Raw genomic sequence first — 21,029 nt, forward strand, 5'->3', positions numbered from 1 at the left:
TGTCAGACCAATACAATTTTTTTCAACACTCACAACACTGTCAACTTCTTCATAAAATAAACCCTCAATGTTACTTTCTCCCTTCTGACTCCTTGATTCTCTACCAATTTTTTTCCTATTTGCATTCCTCTTGTCATGCTGCATAGACCAACCTTCAAACAAACTTTAATTACCCAAAAACTGCATCCTTTCCACAAATTCTTTCTTCCCTTGTCTCTTTACTTATATTACTGTTATTATTACTCCTGAAAAACCTCTGCTGTTTTGCCTATATTTATATTCCTGTCTGTTGGTCCTATTTCTTGTATTATTTCCTGTTCCAAACTGGACCTTATTTGAAACGACTATTAGTTTTCTGAAATCTGTCCCTGTTGGCTCTAATATTCTGTACCCCCCTCCTAGTTCCATTTTTTTGCACTGGTCTTGGTTCATTTCTGTGATTATTCCCCATGAACCCCTTTGGTTCCCATTTTCACCATTCAGCCTCCCCTCGTTCTCTCCTCAGTTCTCATCCAGGTTACTATCTCTACTTTGATCCTATTACACTACTGGCCATTAAAATTGCTACACCAAGAAGAAATGCAGATGATAAATGGGTATTCATTGGACCAATACATTATACTAGAACTGACATGTGATTACATTTTCACACAATTTGGGTGCATAGATCCTGAGAAATCAGTACCCAGAATAACCACCTCTGGCCATAATAATGGCCTCGATATGCCTGGGCATTGAGTCATACAGAGCTTGGATGGTGTGTACAGGTATAGCTGCCCATGTAGCTTCAACACGATACCACAGTTCATCAAGAGTAGTGACTGGCATATTGTGATGAGCCAGTTGTTCGGCCACTATTGACCACACGTTTTCAGTTGGTGAGAGACCTGGAGAATGTGCTGGCCAGGGCAGCAGTCAAACGTTTTCTGTATCCAGAAAGTCCCGTACAGGACCTGGAACATGTAGTCGTGCATTATCCTGCTGAAATGTAGGGTTTTACAGGGATCAAATGAAGGGTAGAGCCACGGGTCGTAACACATCTGAAATGTAATGTCCACTGTTCAAAGTGCCGTCAATGCGAACAAGAGGTGACCGAGACGTGTAACCAATGGCTCCCCATACCATCACACTGGGTGATACACCAGTATGGTGATGACAAATACATGCTTCCAATGTGCGTTCACCGTGATGTCACCAAACACAGATGCAACCATCATGATGCTGTAAACAGAACCTGGATTCACCCAAAAAAATGACGTTTTGCCATTTGTGCCACTTGCAGGTTTGTCACTGAGTACACCATCGCAGGCGCTCCTATCTGTGATGCAGCATCAAGGGTAACCACAGCCGTGGTCTCTGAGCTGATAGTCCATGCTGCTACAAACGTCATCGAACTGTTCGTGCAGATGGTTGTTGTCTTGCAAACGTCCCCATCTGTTGACTCAGGGATCGAGATGTGGCTGCTCGATCCATTACAGCCATTCAGATAAAATGCCTGTAATCTTGACTGCTAGTGATACGAGGCCATTGGGATCCAGGACGGCGTTCCGTATTACCCTCCTGAACCCACCAATTCCATATTCTGCTAACAGTCATTGGATCTTGACCGACGCGAGCAGCAATGTTGTGATACGATAAACTGCAATCGTGATAGGCTACAATCCAACCTTTATCAAAGTTGTAAACATGATGGTACGCATTTCTCCCCCTTACATGAGGCATCACAACAACGTTTCACCAGGCAATGCCGGTCAACTGCTGTTTGTGTATGAGAAATCTGTTGGAAACTTTCCTCATGTCAGCATGTTGTAGGTGTCACCACAGGCACCAACCTTGTGTGAATGCTCTGAAAAGCTAATAATTTGCATATCACAGCATCTTCTTCCTGTCAGTTAAATTTTGCGTCTGTAGCACCTCATCTTCATGGTGTAGCAATGTTAATGGTCAGTAATGTAGTTACCACCCCAATCCCTATTATTCCTATCCTCATTATGATTCCTCTGATTGCTTCCTCAGTTATTCCCCCAATAATTTGGATTGTAGCACATTATCTGACCCATTCTTTCAATGAAATCTAAAATTTTTTTAATGGCATCAGTAGCACAATTTATCAACTCCCACTGCAGTCTTTCTGGCAACCTCCTTCATAAAGTGGCAATTTCAGTAAGTACCTCTCTTGAGGATTGGCAAGAGAGCCAACCCGGGTTTGGGAGGAAGCCGAAAGATACGCATTTTAGCTCACGCAGACTGGCGTGAGGTCTGGAACAGGACAAGGAAATTAGACTGTCGCAAAAAAGGACGTAGTTGTGGAATACTTAACTTTAATCCATAAATTGTGAACGTCGCTCTTGACGGTACATGTTTTACAGCATCAATAGTAACTGGTAATGGCGCCTTACTAGGTCGTAGCAAATGACGTAGCTGAAGGCTGTGCTAACTATCGTCTCGGCAAATGAGAGTGTATTTTGTCAGCGAACCATCACTAGCAAAGTCGGCTGTACAACTGGGGCGAGTGCTAGTAAGTCTCTCTAGACCTGCCGTGTGGCGGCGCTCGGTCTGCAATCACTGATAGTGGCGACACGAGGGTCCGACGTATACTAACGGACCGCGGCCGATTTTAAGGCTACCACCTAGCAAATGTGGTGTCTGGAGGTGACACCACATTCCTCCCCCGCAAGTCGGCGGACGGTTGTGGCATAAGGCTTCCGCCCGCCGTGGGGAGGACCCCATGTTGACGTATGCGACGAGGTGGGGAGCCTAAAAACAGGCGAGGCTGTGCCACCCGCACCCTGCCATTCGGACCGAGGGGAGCTAGGAAACGCCTGAAAACCTGCTCCAGGGTGCACGCCAACATGCGGTGTATGCGCCCCTAGAGAAACAGGAGGGGCCGAAGGGCCGACCTTCATCGGGCCGGGGCACCCGACGGGCGAAGAAGACATATGGTCCGGAGCGGGCAAGAGTTCCATGGCGGAGGACAACTGGTCATGGGATGCGATCGGTGGCGCGTGACCCAGGGAGGCGCCCGGCGGTTGCAGCGACGCGTCCACTGCAGGCGTCGCCGGCGGGAGAACAGGCGGCGGCGGCGGCGGCGCGTCCCCATGGGGCAAAATGCAAGGCAGCGTCGGTAACACCTGGGGCTGAGGCGAGCCAGTAGATGGGTCCCCAGGGCGCTGACCAGACGGCACTGTCGCTGAAAGCAGACGGGGAGCGGCAGATCCCGTGCGACGACAGAGGCGCAGCTGATTGAGATGCCGACTCACCAGAGGCCCCCAAAACCAGATACATAGCGCTGCCGAGGCAGCGAAGAATGCGCCCTTCGAGCCAACGCCATGAACCTCGATAGTTGCGGTAGTAGACAACGTCGCCTGGGGCAAAAGCAGGTGTCTGCCACTGCACAGGAACCTGATGCGGCGGATGTAGCAAAGACATCAAGGTGCGATGAGGGCGGCCGTGGAGCAACTCAGCCGGTGAGCGACCATCTCGGGGCTGAGAGCGATACGATGACAAAAAGAGCAATAACGCGTCCTCCCGAGAATGCGACTTTTTCAACTTCAACATCTGTGACTTGAAAGTCCTGACCAATCGTTCAGCGGCACCGTTTGACTGTGGCGAAAACGGCGCGGACGTCAGATGTTGAATACCATTGGCCTTGCAGAATGGCTAAAATTCTGCGGACATGAATTGTGGGCCATTGTCGGAAACAATAGTCTGTGGAAGACCTTCAATGCAAAAGATAGCAGATAACGCTTGGATGGTGGCAGATGACGTCGTGGAAGACATCCGGACAACAAAAGGAAAATTACTGAATGAATCTACCACAACCAACCATCGAGCATTCCAGAATGGACCAGCAAAATCGATGTGTAAGCGTTGCCAAGGGGAAGTGGCTTTTGGCCATGCAAAGAATTTCCGCGGTGGTGCTGATTGTTGTTCGGCACACACCATGCAAGAAGAGCACATATTCGTAATCGCGGCATCGATTCCGAACCAAGTACAGTGCTGACGAGCAAGTTGTTTCGTTCTCACTATACCCCAATGTCCTTGGTGGAGAAGCTGTAAGACAGAGGACTGTAACGAACGTGGGACCACGACCCTGGACTGATCATTATCAGAACGCAACAGCAAAACACCACGTCGTACATAAAGTCTCTCCTTGTGAGCAAAAAATCGGCGAACCAACGGATCCCCGATCTGTGACTTTGACAAGGGCCATTGCGTAGCAACAAAATGCAGAACGGTAGCAAGGACAGGGTCGGCAGCTGTGGCTGTAGCTACACGACGAAAATCAATCGGAAACGATTCAACCACGTCATCGGTTTCCGAATCAATGAACATGCAAGCAAGTTCGGAGGAATCGAATGCTCTATCCTCAGCAACAGGCAAACGGGACAACGCATCGGCGTTTCCGTGCTTAGCAGTGGACCGATACAAGATATCGTAGCGGTACTGCGAGAGGAAAATAGACTAGCGAATGAATTTCTGCACTGTATGTGGAGGTGCAGGCTTGGTCGGATGAAAAAGTGATGTCAAAGGTTTGTGGTCTGTGATGATGGTAAAGTGACGACCATACAAGAAATCATTAAACTTTGTAACGCCAAATACAAGAGCCAATGCTTCTTTCTCGATCTGAGAATAATTTCTTTGCGCAGACGAAAGCAATTTGGACGCAAAGGCAATAGGGCGATCGTGCAAACCATCTTTGTGCGCAAGCACAGCACCGATCCCGAAATCCGATGCATCCACCATCAACAAAAGGGGCTTCCGGGGATCGAATGGCGTAAGGCAAGTATTGGAAATCAACGCCGATTTCAACTGGCGAAAGGCGCGTTCGCATTCCGTCGTCCAGACAAACGGAACACCATTACGGCGTAAGCGATCAAGCGGAGCTGAAATAGAAGAGGCGTTTGGGATATAACGGTTATAATAATTAATTTTTCCCAGCACACTCTGTAGCTGCTTCAAATTCTGCGGCGAAGGCAAGTCTTGTATGGCACGGAGGTGCTCTGGACTGGGATGTATGCCTTGGGCATTGAGTACATGTCCCAGATAGGGTAAGTCACGAGCAAAAAACACACATTTGTCCTTCCACAAGCGAAGACCATTTTGTCGCAAGACCTGAAATAATGTTCTGAGATTGGCTAAATGTTCTTCTTCCGACTGTCCGGAGATCACAATATCGTCCAGATAGTTTGCTGCAGTAGGGACCGACGCACAAACAGTTTGTAGATATTGCTGAAACAATGCAGGGGCGGATGCACACCCGAACGGCAGTCGTTTGAATCGATAGAAACCAAGATGCTTGTTAACCACCAAAACGCGCGGGGATTCTTCGTCCACCGGTATTTGCAAGTACGCATCTGCGAGGTCCAACTTCAAAAAATATTTACCCAGGCACAGTTTGTCAAAAAGATCTTCCGGGTGGGGTAAAGGAAAAGTTGCAGTCACTAGTTGTGGATTCACTGTTGCCTTGAAGTCCACACAAAGTCTCAATTTTCCGGTAGGTTTTTGCAAAATTACTAAGGGTGATGCCCAGAGAGAAGCCTGCACACGTTCAATTACACCTTGTGATTCCAAAACGTGTAACGTTTTTGCAACCTCATCACGCAATGCGTGGGGAACATTGCGCGCTCTGAAAAATTTCGGTTGTGCGTTTACTTTCAGTTCCTAATGTGCTTTATAGTTCGTAGCGCAACCGAGGCACGGTGCAAAACTGTCTGCAAATTCTTCACATAGACGAGAAACACTATCTGAAGGCACAGTCTGGTTCACTGATAGGACCTGATTTACTATAGACAAGTTAAACAACTGAAATAAATCGAAACCAAACAAGTTCACTGCAGCAGAAGAACGAAGGACGTAAAATGACACAAGTTTTGTATGTTGCAAGAAGGCTGCTCTGTCCTAACACAGGGATATGCTGACCAGAATAGCTAGTAAGCCTAACATTTGCGGCACACAACGGAGGTGTGCCCAGCTGTTTGTACGTCTCTTGATTGATCAGTGAAACTGCAGCTCCGGTATCGAGCTGGAATGGTATCACTGTGCCATTAATGTCCAAGTCCACAAAAAGTTTATTGTCCTGCTGATGAAAAGAGCGACTGTCTCGTGCAACGTGAACTGACACTGGTACAAAATCACTTGCGACTTGACTAGAGTTCCAGCGATGTCGACACACACTGTTTGTGGGACGAACACAGTCACTGTTAGAGAGAGTGGCACTGAGCGGAGTGGCATGAACTATATGAATTTCCATGGGCGAAGTGTCGTGGGCCTGAGTATCCTTGTTTCCATTCCGATTCCGGCGTGAAGCAAAGGGCCTGGAATGGTTTTGAGCTTCCGATCTGAGCTTTTTCTGGCAAACACTTTGAATATGTCCTTTTTTATTACAGAAAAAGCAAAGAGCTTGGCATGACGGGCAATTCTCATGCGAATGTCTAGTAGCACACCGTGGGCATGATTTTAGCACTGCATTTGCTTGCCGGCATGGTACACGTGGCTGAGAGCCAGGCAGCTTTGGCGCGGCCGGGCGCGAGGACTGTTTACTGTTCCGTACAGCTCGCCTGGCGGGCCGGTTAACCTGACACACGGGTGGCGAAGTTTCAAATGATTCCTGAGCAAAGTCAAGTGAGTCCTGCAGATCCAATATGTCCATCACTTGTTGAAGGGAGGTATTGACTAGTTTCAAAATCTGTTCCCTTATACAAACATCAGAAACATTCTGTGCAATTGCATCACGTACCATAGTATCTGAATAACGGAGTCCACAGTGACACTCAGAAGCACAATCCCTAGTAAGGCCTTGCAAAGTTGCAACCCACTCTCGATTAGTCTGACGGGCCGTACGTTTTGTATGAAAGAAGGTATACCGTTTGGCAACTACATTGACTGATTCTTTGAAATATACATCTAATGCAGATAAAATTTCGTCGTAGGACAGAGTTGCGATGTCGCGTTGGGGAAGTAATTTGACTATCACATGGTACGTTTGCACCCCAATGGAGGAAAGAGGAAAGGAGAAAAAGCTGCCGCTCATTACCTTGAATTCTGTAGGCGGCGAGATGGAATCCAAACTGGCGTGACCACTCCGTCCAGCTTTCCAGTGCAGCATCAAAAGGACGAAAAGGTGGTGCAACTGCGTTTTGTGGCTGCTTTAGCGGTGGAGCGGCGGCTGCCGCATCGTTTTGCATTGCACGTTGACCCTGGACGAGCTGTCCAAGGGCATCCAGTAAGGCCTGCGTCTGCTGATTCTGTAAGCGATAAAATACGAACAGTACATCTGGAGATTGTGGCGAAGCCAGTACACAAGTAAATCAGGGCAGTATAGTTACGAATGTGGCGTGGCCTCGTCGCCAAATGTTGTGGATTGGCAAGAGAGCCAACCCGGGTTTGAGAGGAAGCTGAAAGGCACGCGTTTTAGCTCACGCAGGCTGGCGTGAGGTCTGGAACAGGAGAAGGAAATTAGACTGTCGCAAAAAAGGATGTAGCAGTGGAATACTTAACTTTAATCCATAAATGGTGAACATCGCTCTTGATGGTACATGTTTTACAGCATCAATAGTAACTGGTAATGGCGCCTTGCTAGGTCGTAGCAAATGACGTAGCTGAAGGCTGTGCTAACTATCGTCTCGGCAAATGAGAGCGTATTTTGTCAGTGAACCATCGCTAGCAAGGTCGGCTGTACAACTGGGGCGAGTGCTAGGAAGTCTCTCTAGACCTGCCGTGTGGCAGCGCTCAGTCTGCAATCACTGATAGTGGCGACACGCGGGTCCGACGTATACTAACGGACCGCGGCCAATTTAAAGGCTACCACCTAGCAAGTGTGGTGTCTGGCGGTGACACCACAACCTCCATTGGGCCATTCATAAAATCATTCTGCAACCTACTGTGCTTAGCTAGGCTCCAATATCTTTTTGAAAACAATTTTTCAAATACATCATTTGAAGTAAACTGCTTCGAACTTTGACTTGCCTATGTATGGACAGAGTCTTCTAGCAATCCCTTCACAAAGTTAACGTTACATTCGTCAGATATACTAGGAATGAACAGTCTTCTCAAACTGTAAGAAAATTCACAGCATGGTACCTACTCTCACCTAAAAACATTTTACCACTAGGTTCCTCAATTACAGACCACACAAAATTGCTAGAAACACTGCATAATTTTAGGGTACTTAACCAATTATTAAACTGTTAAATTACAACATTATTCACAGCAGACTGCTGTTCCATCCCTTTTCTTAGATTACCTGCTGTGCTTTTCAATTCACCTATCAACAAAGTTTTAATTTTATCATCACTGGCTCTGATCTTTTAATCTTTTTCTTCATCTGATAGAGCCTGCCTCATCTCCTCATTCCTGACAATTAATTCCCTGTGCCAATCTCATCCGTCAGTCCTGTCTCAACAGTGTCAGTTCTTGTAAGGTGATTCTGCTTCACAGTCCCAAATTTTGCAGTTCACTCTTCCAATAGACCCAATTTTATTATTTAAGTTCCCCACAGAGCTTCCTAAGCCTGTGTTTGAGTCTATTAATTTGTATTTAATCCAGAAGGCTTCAACAGTTCATCTGCTCTAATATTCTCCTTGGTTCACATCACAAAACAGCCATGTCCTACGCTCATATGAAACCTATTACAAACTAATGTTATACTCAAATTTATTATCACAGAGCACTGCTCAGTCTTCCACTCTACACGTATGGCTCATTCCATACAAGGACCATGACAAACTGAAAATTGTTCACTTCTAGCTCCATACTAATACCATAAGAGACAAACTGCTACTGACTAAATGTTCTGGCTCGATAGGCTGCCGTTCTTCAAATGTTGTGGTGTGTGCACTTAACTGGCATCCCCTCCAAGCCAAAATTCTTTGCCATATCAGAGGTCCATAGATGTCAATCTTAACCAGGATGTGATTGTATATAATGTTTTAAAATATTAATTTCTTTGGCATATTTCTATACATTTCTATTGCTACAGGTGTAAGTAAAAACTAAACACAATTAAAATACAACTTTACAACCATTACATGACTTGAAAATTACATTAAACATTTTGTGCAAAAACTTTCATAAAGAAAAAACAAGGAAAAAATAAATACAAGCAGGTATATGTATATGTATGTTTAGGGTTGATGCATTACATGTTTAGTTGCAAAGACAAGTCATCCCTGTAACTAGAACTCACAGCAGTTAGAACTGCAAAAGGCAGCTGATTAAACCATACATGTCATTTTATTTATTTATTTATCCATCCATAGACAATAAGGATTGTATGGATGTTGTCAACATAAGTATATACAATAGGTACACAAATTTATAATTATCACAATCACAATTCATGAATATTGTAACCTAAAGATACATTGTTAAAGCACATAATAACACAGTTGATAATTTTTACATATAACTATATATTTACATCATTCCAAGTAATCCTTTACAGTAAAAAAAAACTTTTCCAAGAGATATTTTTTTAGCAATTTCCTGTCATTATCTATTTCACTTATGTCTTTGATCTATTGTGAAAAAATGTTGTACAATTTAATTCCATTATATAACATGCTATTTTGAGTTTTTGATTTCTTTTTCCTGTAGAGGTGTAGGTGTTATCTGTGTCTGGTTGCATGTGCATGTATGGAACTGTTTATAGGGAATTGGTCAATGTGTTTTTTTATGTATATTACTGTCTTCAAAATGTATTCACATGGAACTGTCAATATACCCAAAGATTTGAATAACTCTGTGCAGTGGGATCTATTGCTACTTTTCATTCTGATTCTTACAGCCCTTTTTTGCGACTTATATATTGTTTGTCTGTTCTGCTCTGTTGATCCCCAGAAGGATATGCCATAACTAATTATAGGGTGGACATACAAAAAATATGCAGTCATAGTGCTGCATCCAAAACTTCAGTTTCTGTATTTTGTGTTTGAAGGTAACACTATCAAGAATAACCTCACTATGTAACACTTGTTGATTACGCATGTATCTCAATTTCTGAACATGGTGAAGCATTTGGTCTTTCAGTTGCTCATATTTACACAAAGCACGTGTGTCATGAGTAATGTCAATCTCATTATCCAAAGCACAATGTTGTCACATACATCATAGGCAATAAATGAAACTTCCAGTATTTTAAACCACAAGTCTGGCTTTTGCAGCATATATGGCAGAATTATGATTTTGCTATCTGGTGTGGAAGACTCATTGTAGCTAACCAGCAGAATATTTGAGGTCTGTAGGTGTCTGTTGATCTTGATGAACAGCACTGTCTTGAAGAACAGGATTAGTAGTCTCACTGTCTGAATCATTCAGTAAGTATTCCAGTGAGACTGCATCTGTTGGAACTGGTGTTGTAATTTCACACTTGACATGCTTCTCATCGTCCATAGCTTTCAGTGTGCCACCATTTGTGAGAAAAGTAATCCACAGTAGAAACAGTATGTATCTGCTAATAGTAAAATATCACAATTTATTATTGCTCATTTTCAAATGCATAAAACGAGACAATACCGAGAATCAACTGCATAGAAGTGACACAAAAGGTGAGAAGACAGAAAAAAATACAAAATATATTATATACTTCGCTCTTTCAGTGATTTTTCCTTACTTATCGATTAATTCTGTCACAACAGTCATATAAAATTTGTTTCTTGACCAAATTCTTTAAAGAAATATTTGACATACTTCTAACTGCAAACCTTGTTCCCTACTACCTCACAGTATTTTACTCAGGCAGCTGTATAAATTGATAATATAACTGTGTATTTTTGTCTGGGTGTAAATATTTACTTTCCTGAGTGACCTGTTGTGAGTACTTAATCAAATGGTTGTTATATTATTAGCTCTTTATGGAAAGACACTTAAATTGTTTGTGCATGCTTTACTGTTTACAAAAGCCTGAAAACAGTTTTTTTTTTTTGTGGTCAAGAAGTGATGGAGAACTTACTGTCCATAATTTCCAGCCTGCAAGTCCATGTTACCCTTTGCCCTCACTCAAATAAAATGTTCTTACTTGCTATTTACTCAGTAGGATCAGGAACTATGACTGTAAATAAAAGTTCAGGGTTTTAACTGATATATTCTGTAAAAGTTCACATCCACAACATATAATAGTATCCTTAATAATAATAATAATAATAATAATAATAATAATATCTTTATCTGAAACAATACTATTAATGGCTCAGAGGCGATCTCTATTGGAAGTTCCAAATAAAATAGTCCATCACCCTGACTTCTAATCACCAGAAGTTAACTGCTCACCTTAAAATTGGAAACTGGTTTTGTCAACATGATGGGTAGCACACTAACAGTTACTTCCATGAAGTCTAATTGGTCCAGGATGGTATGTGGCCTTGCAAGATCACTTCCTACTTTTACCGAAAATGCATTCAAGTCTGCCCAGCTCTGATGTCATCTGAGGCACTGTTCACACAGGCATTTAACTGACACAAACAGATTGATATCTTGGTGTACGGTGTCTCTTCCCACTTTCTGGTTAGGTGGTCCTGTGGTGGTACCATTTATTTACTTTAAACTTTGGGGGTCAGGATTCTATGTTGTAGTGTTCGGCAATCCGCCATCCTTGGTGGGATACTGTGCATTGTGAGAAGGCTTTGTTTTGTTGCACCTTTCTTAAGTGGTCTTCTTTTTGCAGTGGCTGTCGTCATAACTAGGTTGTCTCCAATGCTGGGCATTTAACTCGGTGGTGGTAGTGCTGGTTTAGTTTTGTTTCTATAGGTGAGACATATCTGAGTAGTCTGGCTGCTGCTCCGGAACTTTCCTGACAATTTTTGTACTCTAACAAAATGTTTATTGCCTAATCGAATGTGTGATATATCCAGTGTCATTGTGGTGCATTTATTTTGTCCTAGTTTCAGTTGTGGGTTTTTGCTTTAGACTGAGGAATAATGGGTAAAATTGTCCTAAGTTTTCATGTCTATTATTGTGATGGTTCTTCAGTAATGGAGGGAGAGACTTTCTGTTCATGATGAGTTTTAGGTTTTTGGGTGCCTACTTCTGTTAGATGCTGGCAGCTGTCTCTTACATTATCTATGTTGTGGAACATTTTTGTTGTTAGTATCCTGATTGTAATCAAGTATGTCCATTTCCAATTGACCACTTTGTTCTGCACCACCTGTAGTTCATATCTTCTTGTATGGTATGCAGCTGCCTATCATGAACATTCATAGGTCATGGTGGGCAGCACAGCTGTTTTGTAGAGGATTTTCTTCATTTTTATTTTCATATTTTTGCTACTGAATAGTGGATAGATGACCTCGTCTAGGTTTAGGGCCTTCATTGTCTTTTCACTGATGTGGTGCCTCTCTGGTTGTATTTATACAGGGGCACAGTGGACTGCCAAATGGAATATATGCTATCAACCACCCTAAGTTCAGGTAGCAGTATCTAAATGGCACCTTTCTTGATTATGTATTAATTAATAGATCTATAAATTAACAATTTACAATCTTCTTAATTTTTTATAAAGACAGAGTTGAGTTGCTTTAGTTCGTGAAAAATTTTTAACTCAACTGCTTTTAAACTTTCAGGATAGAATTTTTAGAATGGGGCAGACAGTAGAACTTGACCTCTAAATTGCCACATTAAGATTCCTTGTAGTCATTGTTATATACAGTACAGTCTTGAAACTTGGTGCAGCTGTATTATTGCATGAATGTAATCAAGTACTGAAATTAAAACTTTCTATTAGAAATACATAGGTTACTTAATCTACCATGAATAAATGTAGTTTCATTCCAAATTTGGTTTTTTGGTAGATAACATGAAAACTGATAGAGGTAGCTTATTGGTGTCACATATTTAATGTTATTACATGAACGTGAGGCTACACACAAATTTTCAGCTATATGAGTCTAATATTTAGTAGCTTCAATTTTTCATAAAAATTCCAATAAAATATTGCTCTGATCCAGTTGAGACTTGTAACATTTAATTGTGACATTCTTTTGCATATACTGATCAGTTTTTAGCTTTTTAGTTCTATTATTCAGCACCACTTTTTTTACCTAAGACTATATATTTTGCCTAACATATTCATTTGATCATTCTGAGACTTTACAATGTTAGCATTAATATACTTAAGCATACACTGAGAAATTTTGGAAAAGTTATATTAATTTTTAATGTCACTCTTAGACTATGGTGCAATCCTTTGCATATTAAGCACGGGCACATTATGATGGCACAATGCTGGTAGAAGTGAACTGTGTTAAGCCTCAACACACTTGCTCACCTCTGTTCCTCTTACAATAATACAGCACTTGTTGTGCCTAACTGTTTCCAAAATTATCAATACTGACTCATTCATCATTTTCTTCAGATACCCTCACAAAAGGGAATCTTCATGGATGTGGAATGTGTCAAGGTGTACATTAATAAAATGAAGCAAGAGTCAAACTAATTATGTGCACAGTAGTAACAATTAACTATCACTGAGGTACTATGTACCATTAGGCCTTACACAAGCTGAAATTAAAACAGTAAATGGGGCAGGAAAAATCAGTACTTTAAAAAAACTGCTGCCTTTTAAATTGGATTAAATAGATAATGGTTTATAATCTACTATTAACTTTATATTTATTTTACTACACCATTAGTTGTCTACATGCTATTAGAACAGAGGCCTATGTATGATCAACATTTTTACTTGTCATTTTATTAACAAGAATCTTAAATCATTGAATACAAGTAATTTGGAGGAGGACCAGCTAAGAATGTGTTTTTAATTTTGATTGCATCTGAATATATCTGTAATTTCCTGCTTTGTATCTGCTTACTGTTATAGTTCCATGTACCAATTTATAGAACTCTGTAGTGTATACTAGATAAAGATTCAAAGCTTACATGAAAAATATTTTTATAATGTGTATGGTAAATGTGTAAGCTGCAGTTCATCTGAAACTGATCTTTATTATTAGCCTCAATAAAATGCAACATTTATCATTTCTATATATATATCATTTCAATAGTTCTTGCATAATTGTATGCAAATAGCAGTTGTCTTTGGGCAAAGCAGACTTTGAATGAAGTGGAGTAACGGCCTTTCTTTGATTTTATGAACTATCATTAATGAATTCATTTTTTTCATGTGTGTTTAATCTCTAAGTTAATATTTTATATTTCCCAAGAAAATGAAATTTAATTAATTGCTGTTCCTTCCAGCTCTGACATGACATGTTTGTAGAACATAAAATGCATGATGTGGACAAGGCATTAAAGAATCCTATTAATTGTTATTTTATTATTTATGTGTCAGGTTGTCACTATTGCCACATATTCATTTTTCCTTGCGGCCTTGGTTGGGAGGCAATATGTTGGTGATGCAAAGAAGCCCTTACAAATGGAAATTGACATTTATATTCCAGTGTTCACCATACTACAGTTTTTCTTCTTCATGGGTCTGTTAAAGGTGATGTATGATACTTCAGATTTAGAATTTTGTTATGTTACTGTAAAGTTTTATTTAAAAGAACATTCATAAATTTTTCACAATTGGAAAAAACTGAAACACTGGAATTTAAAAAAATAAATTATCTTCAGCATGAGCTAATGATGCAGTCTGTAGGTTTTACCAGTACAGAGATAAGAAAAATTACAAGTGTGCTGAACTACATTAGCTTTTATTATTATTATTATTATTATTATTACAGAAATGCATGTTAATTGTGGATGTTCATTATCTCATTGGTGACTATCACATATGTGGTCAAAATGAAATGTGTATTACATCTCCATTTGGACCTTGAGAATACATTTGCCTGCTCATCATAAAATCCGATCTTCATGAACAATGATATATAAAATTTTGATTTCCTGCTTTCTTCTCATGCTAAACTTATTAAATAAATCATTACCACAGACTGCTTTTGCAGCTGATTGCTGCACATTTTGCAATCTCTGGATTTCTCTGCAATTTTGGCTCTCTACTGCTCTCTTGGGTACTGTAAAAATTATTCCCTGATGTTTCAACGCATGTCCTATCACCTTGTCCCTTTGTATATTTTCTGCATAACCCAGCCTCTAACAATTTAATGGAGAACCACATCATTTCTTACCTTGTCACAGCAATTAATTTTTAGCATCATTCTGTAACATTTTGTGCGTTCTGTAACATACTTCAGTTCTCTTATCTTCCCACCTTCCTACAGTCTGTGATGCTGTTATATGCCATTCTGTTCTCAAGATATACATTTTCAGAAATTTCTTTCTCAAATTAAGATCCTTGTTTGATACTAGTGAACTTATTTTGGCAAAAGCACTTTCTTGTCCTGAGCTAGTTTGTGTACTTGTCCTCCTTGCTTCATCTGCCATGCATTATTTGGCTTCTAATGTAGCTTAATCATTTCACTTCATTTATTACGTGGTCTGAAGTTATGTTAAGCTCATCCTCAGTTTCATTTCTGTTTTGGGAAAGAGGGTGTTGATGCAGGATGTGAATGAAGTTAGGGACCCTCAGCAGGTTTGATGTTGGTGTTGTGCTGGGACCCAGCAGAGATTGTGACCAGAAGGATTAAATGAATGAAGGATGTGATACAAGAACAACTCTTGTCTACATAGTTCAGAAGAGCTAGTGTTGTGGGGAAGTAAACAAATGGTACAGATATTGAAGTAGCCATTGAAATATACCACGTTCTACTCAGCAACATGTTCTGCTGCTGGATGGTCAAGTTTCTTCTTGACCACAGTTTGGCAGTGGCTATTCATTTGTGTGGACAGCTGGGTGGTGGTTATACCTATGTAAAATGTTGTGCAGAAATTTCAGCAGAGGTGATTGTGATTTTTGCCTGTTTTATTTCTTCATTGATTGTCCTCAATATTGACATACCACATTGCTACACTGGCTGAAAAATTGAAAAATGTGGGGGGGGGGGGGGGGGGGGGGAGATCAACACTGACTACTTTAAATGATGTAGCCGACAGGTGCACATTAGTGTTTAACAGTTCTTTACTTTCACTGTTCACACCCCCCCCCTTCCCCAATAATACACAGCCATATGGCCAGTGCACTATTGTTTAACTCATTAATAGTTAGCAGGCAGACATCGACATATTGCTACAATACTTTTCTGTTGACTATCTATGAGCAGGAACAACCTAACCACACAGTTCACAATCTTTCAAATAAATTTAACAGAGGCTGCCATTATTTTATCACACTTATTTCATGGTTAAGTTGATGCACTGTTGTTGTTCTAACCAGCACAGGTTCCTTGTCTGAAAATCGTCCATGGACTGACTGTCTCAAGACCAAAAATCGGCCCCTTATATATCAGCACAATAATAGGCACTGAGACTACACATTGTGTGATGTTTAATTTACAAAAATTACAATTAACACTTAACTCATTAAATTAAAGGAATACATCAAAAAATTCCTTCTTTTTAACAGTTTCTTCTACTGCAAGGGTTAGGCTGAATTATTTGTTTACATGATGAAATTAACAGATATCATTATGCAAACAATACTGTTGACAAAACTGTTAATTACTTTTGAATTAACTAAGGATGGCTTTGCTAACATGTTTTCAAATAGAGCCAAATAAATCCTTTAAGAATACTATTAGTTGTTCCTCCAAATTACTACAGAATTTATATTTCTTTATAAGTCAACGACAGAATTTAACTTATGAAACAATTACTGATTTCACCCTATAACAAAAGATACTAACTAGGACAAGTTAAAATAAATTAGAAAATCAATTACATACATAAAACTAATTGCAAAATTAGATCTGGTGTTATATTCTTTAAAACTGAGAACCAACCTTTCTCTTTGATGGAAATTAAGATTATACACTATGGCTCCGATTAGGCATGGACAGGAACAGGAATACAAGCACTTCATTATTTCCACAGTCCATATACTCGGCAGACGAATATATTTCAAACAAGTAGTAAGTCAACTGCACATTAGGCATCCATTGGTGTTTATGTGAAATGCTGGTCATGGCCCAACAAAATGGCTGAAAATATGTGTTTGTCAAATGTGTACTTTTACTCAGATGGTGCAGCCCAGCAGTGGTTCAAAAACAGTGAAGAGAAACTCAAAACCTGGAAAAAATTTGAGGACATATTAAACAAAACATTTGGTGACAACAAATATCACATGTGTTTAGCAGAGGAAGCACTGAAGAACAGCACTCATTGTCATGGTGAAATGATGCACTTGTACAAAGAGGATGTTTTGGTCCTTTGCGACATAGTAAATCTGAATATGACAGAAGCTGACAAAAGTCTCACATCTGATAAAAGGACACACAGACCACTTGTACCAAGCTCTTCTGGTAAAGAATGACACAACAACAAAAAGTTTGTCAAGCAATTCCAGCACATTGAGGACACATGATAGAAAAAGAATCAGATTAAAGAAGTACAATTGAATTCTAAATGTGGTCCCTTTGGAAGTTGTAGAACTGTCATGACCTCACTTCTCACTTTCTCCAGATAGCAAGAGAAGAGATACATCAGTGTATGGCAGCCAGAAATGTCAGACCAAATATGCAAGAGATAGCAATAATGAACATTGACCCCATACATCAGGAGAAGAAGAAGTTCCTCGATCTTTGCCATCTGGACCACATGCCTTTTATGCATATGAAGGGTAGCTTATTGCAACAGTCTTTTACTGTGTGTGAGATGTCTTGCCACACTGCCACAGAATCTTGTACACTGCCAGCCATTAAAATTCCAATATCAGAAAGAATAGCAAATAATGAAGTTTTACTTATTGTGCCTATACAGCATAGTAGGAAGAATACAGGATCAAATATGTAGTCAATTTGAGGGTATATGGAGGGTAAAATTTTCTACACAGAATAACTACCTGGGTAGCAATGATGGCGTTAACCTGACTGGTCACAGAGTGAACCGGACCTTGGATGACATATATGTATACATCATTTCATACTGATTCAGCTCTATGCAAGACCCCATAACTATATTGGCTGGTGGCACACAAGTGTCTCGGCAGCCCATGAGCAGACGTTTTCAGTGAGGGAGTGATCTGGATAACATCCTGGTTGGGGCAACAAACACCCATTGTGTTGGAGTTAGGTCAGAACAGCATAGGCACATCAGGTTAACTTGTTGAAACATAATGTCATGGAGACCTCAAAGACGTGGCACAGCTGTCAGTTGTCAGCTGTCAGCCTTAACACATAAGAAGTGTAGTATCTGATGTCCAGTTTACTGGCTACATGCACCAAATGTGACCGCATCACTATAAAACTAGGTCTGTTTGATGGTGACAGCTGCAGTACAGCAACGTGTGTTCTCCTTGGAGCCTCCACATGTGGATACATCAGGCAAGATTGTATACTTGGAACTGGAACTCACCTTCTGAAAAGGTGACACGGTAGCATTTCCTACATCCAGTGTGGTCTGTGGGTGCGCCACTGTCAATGGGCCTCACTCTGTCACTGCTTTGAGGGAAACGGCTGTGACAGTCAATGTACTGACAGTCTGTGGGATTCCAGATGTCAGCGTATGGACTGCCCATGTGGATACTTGTTTTGAGGCAAATGAAACCATTTCCTAACTTGAGGCACAATTAGGCTGTACACAATCTCACACTTTTGACTACACAATATCTCCATCCTCTTGGGCATTTTTCATCTGATATCTGACGTGGCAATGAGTCCCAAGGTGGGTCTCCCAAATCTGTCAATTACATATTCACATAACAGTCATGAGATCCTGACAGACGGGAACAGCAGTATTGTGGAACAATAAACTGTACTACTAATAGTCCACAGTCTTACCACTGTCAAATTCTCAGATGTGTGGGGAGACCTTTCTCCATCTCGTACAAGACATAACATGATCATTGACATTCGAATATGATTTCTGAATGAGAAATCCACAGTGTAATCTTTCTTTATATACAGAATGTAGCTGGGGTTACACCTACCTACTTTGCACAATTACCCTGGAATGCCAATTATTTGCATTTCCAAGCATACAGTATACATTGTGTTAATTTGACATTTGTTATATATCGTCTTCAGGGTGTCATAAATTTAATGTCTGGCAGTGCTTGTTTCATTCTCAAAGCCAAGATTTCCTATGAGAGATTCCAGGAAAATCCTCAGTTTTTGTAGGTGGAAAAAGACAGATAATGTTGTGTATGTTGAGTATTCTTCCTATTCATCAAGAATGACAGCCGGCTATGGTGACAATAAAGGATTCCCCCATTTCTTTATAACTTTTCCAGAACCAGACTAGACTTGGCCAAAATACAAGATGAAATTGTTTCTCTGTGTACCAGTTCTATTGGAAAATCAACCACAGATGCTAAAAACAACATGTGTTATCTGAAATAAGTGTACATTGTACCAACATGCCATGAAAGCTAGTTATAACTCTAAGCTTCAAAATATAGATATTTTGAGCTGGTTTACAATACACAATATGTTCCAGCAGCTTTCCTTCCTACCAAAATGTCCATGATGGGTAATGTGCCATGTTTTTCTGCCTGCACCATAAAATGAATTTTTGAATGGAGTGAATTTAGATGCTCATGAAACAAGTAATGTTTCTATATCATAAGGACACAGTACAATTGTATTAACCATGCACTGCCAGAAGGAGGGTTTTAAGACTTCTGACTGTAGTGCTTTCACTTCAGATGCTAATATGTAAAAATGAATATTTATTTGTTCATGTTCTATGCATTACTACACCATTCATCTGACTGAGATGAAACTTTGGTTAGTTGTTGCACACATGCCTGCAAAAGTTTCCGAGAAGGTAAAACCACATACCAACTGTAGGGATGGGGATGGAAAGGGGTAACATAGAAACTTAACTCAGGAACATCTGGAACAGTTTCAATCAAATTTTGTGTATGCATGGCTATTTGTATAAAATTTTTTTGCTCATAATATCCTTTTGTTGAGGGGGTGAGAAGACATGACATGTAAAAATATTCGATAATGACCAATATTAGTGTCAAGTCCATAGTTTTTGGGGTCACTAGAATTATTGGTGGCAATTACACAGACATTTCACCCCTAGAGTTGGGGGTAGGAGTGGGGTGCAAATACAGTGACACATTGACATATCTCTATAAGGCCTGAAGGAATTTCTACCAAAAATTGGCACATATATCACTAGCTATCTGGAAATATTTACTGTGACAGCATGACCACCCTAGCACCCCTATAGCTGAGGTTTTGTGGCGAAAAGGGATGGCATGAAAGCATAACTCAGGAACATATGAAGCAATTTCAACCAGATTTGGCATATACATGACTCATTATTTGCATAAAAATAATGTGATAATAAGATACCCTTACTAATATTAGGATTTGGGTGTGGATGAGACATGTAGAAACGTCCAAAAAAATTGTTGTTATTTCATTTTGGCAGTTAATTGTCTGGAATACTATAAAATTACTAAACACAGCCTGTCTCTTATTTGAACTGCTTAGTGCATAGACCACACCTTGAGAATGAGCATTGCAGCAATCCAATAATGTTGCCAGCATGTTTCAGAAGCAACAGTCATGCCACATGGCTCAATACCATAGACAAATTTAACATCCTCCCTAAAGTAGCACAGTGTAAAACAGTGGAGCAGAGAATCAGAACATTGCCAGTGAAAGTCACTTTCTCGAAACAACAATCAGTTACTGGTAGACTCACAAATTTCCTCAGGATTTAAATTACACCACAGGACAAAATTTGCTAGAGATATGGATGAAATATGTGTATAAACATGTGTGAAATATGTTAAATATACATGAAATACATGCAACATATGCGCATCAGATGAAGCTTCAGGCAAATTGCATCAAGTGTGTGGATTAAATCTGGAAAATATATGCCTTTCCACATAGTCAGTCAGTCAGTTAGTTAGTTAGTTGATTTCATGTTCCACAGATCAATTGTGTGGAATGAGTCATTTTATATTCACATTACAAATTGATTTTTAAATATGGCTACATGCTGAACATTTATAAGATTTTTAAAAAAATTAAATATTCAGAAGCAAGTTAGTA

General features: G+C 40.3%; 1 protein-coding gene across 9 annotated transcripts in view; it reads left to right on the forward strand.

Annotated features, from left to right (window-relative positions):
* Positions 1-21,029, forward strand: part of LOC126469904 (bestrophin-2-like) — a 668,302-nt gene that overhangs the window by 466,883 nt on the left and 180,390 nt on the right. For all 9 annotated transcript variants that reach the window (XM_050097253.1, XM_050097257.1, XM_050097256.1 and 6 more), the window contains one exon: positions 14,285-14,437. In XM_050097253.1, the coding sequence (XP_049953210.1) occupies positions 14,285-14,437 (153 nt within the window). The remainder of the gene's footprint in view (positions 1-14,284; positions 14,438-21,029) is intronic.

Source organism: Schistocerca serialis, chromosome 3 (assembly GCF_023864345.2).
Source record: "Schistocerca serialis cubense isolate TAMUIC-IGC-003099 chromosome 3, iqSchSeri2.2, whole genome shotgun sequence".
Classification (NCBI taxonomy): domain Eukaryota; kingdom Metazoa; phylum Arthropoda; class Insecta; order Orthoptera; family Acrididae; genus Schistocerca; species Schistocerca serialis.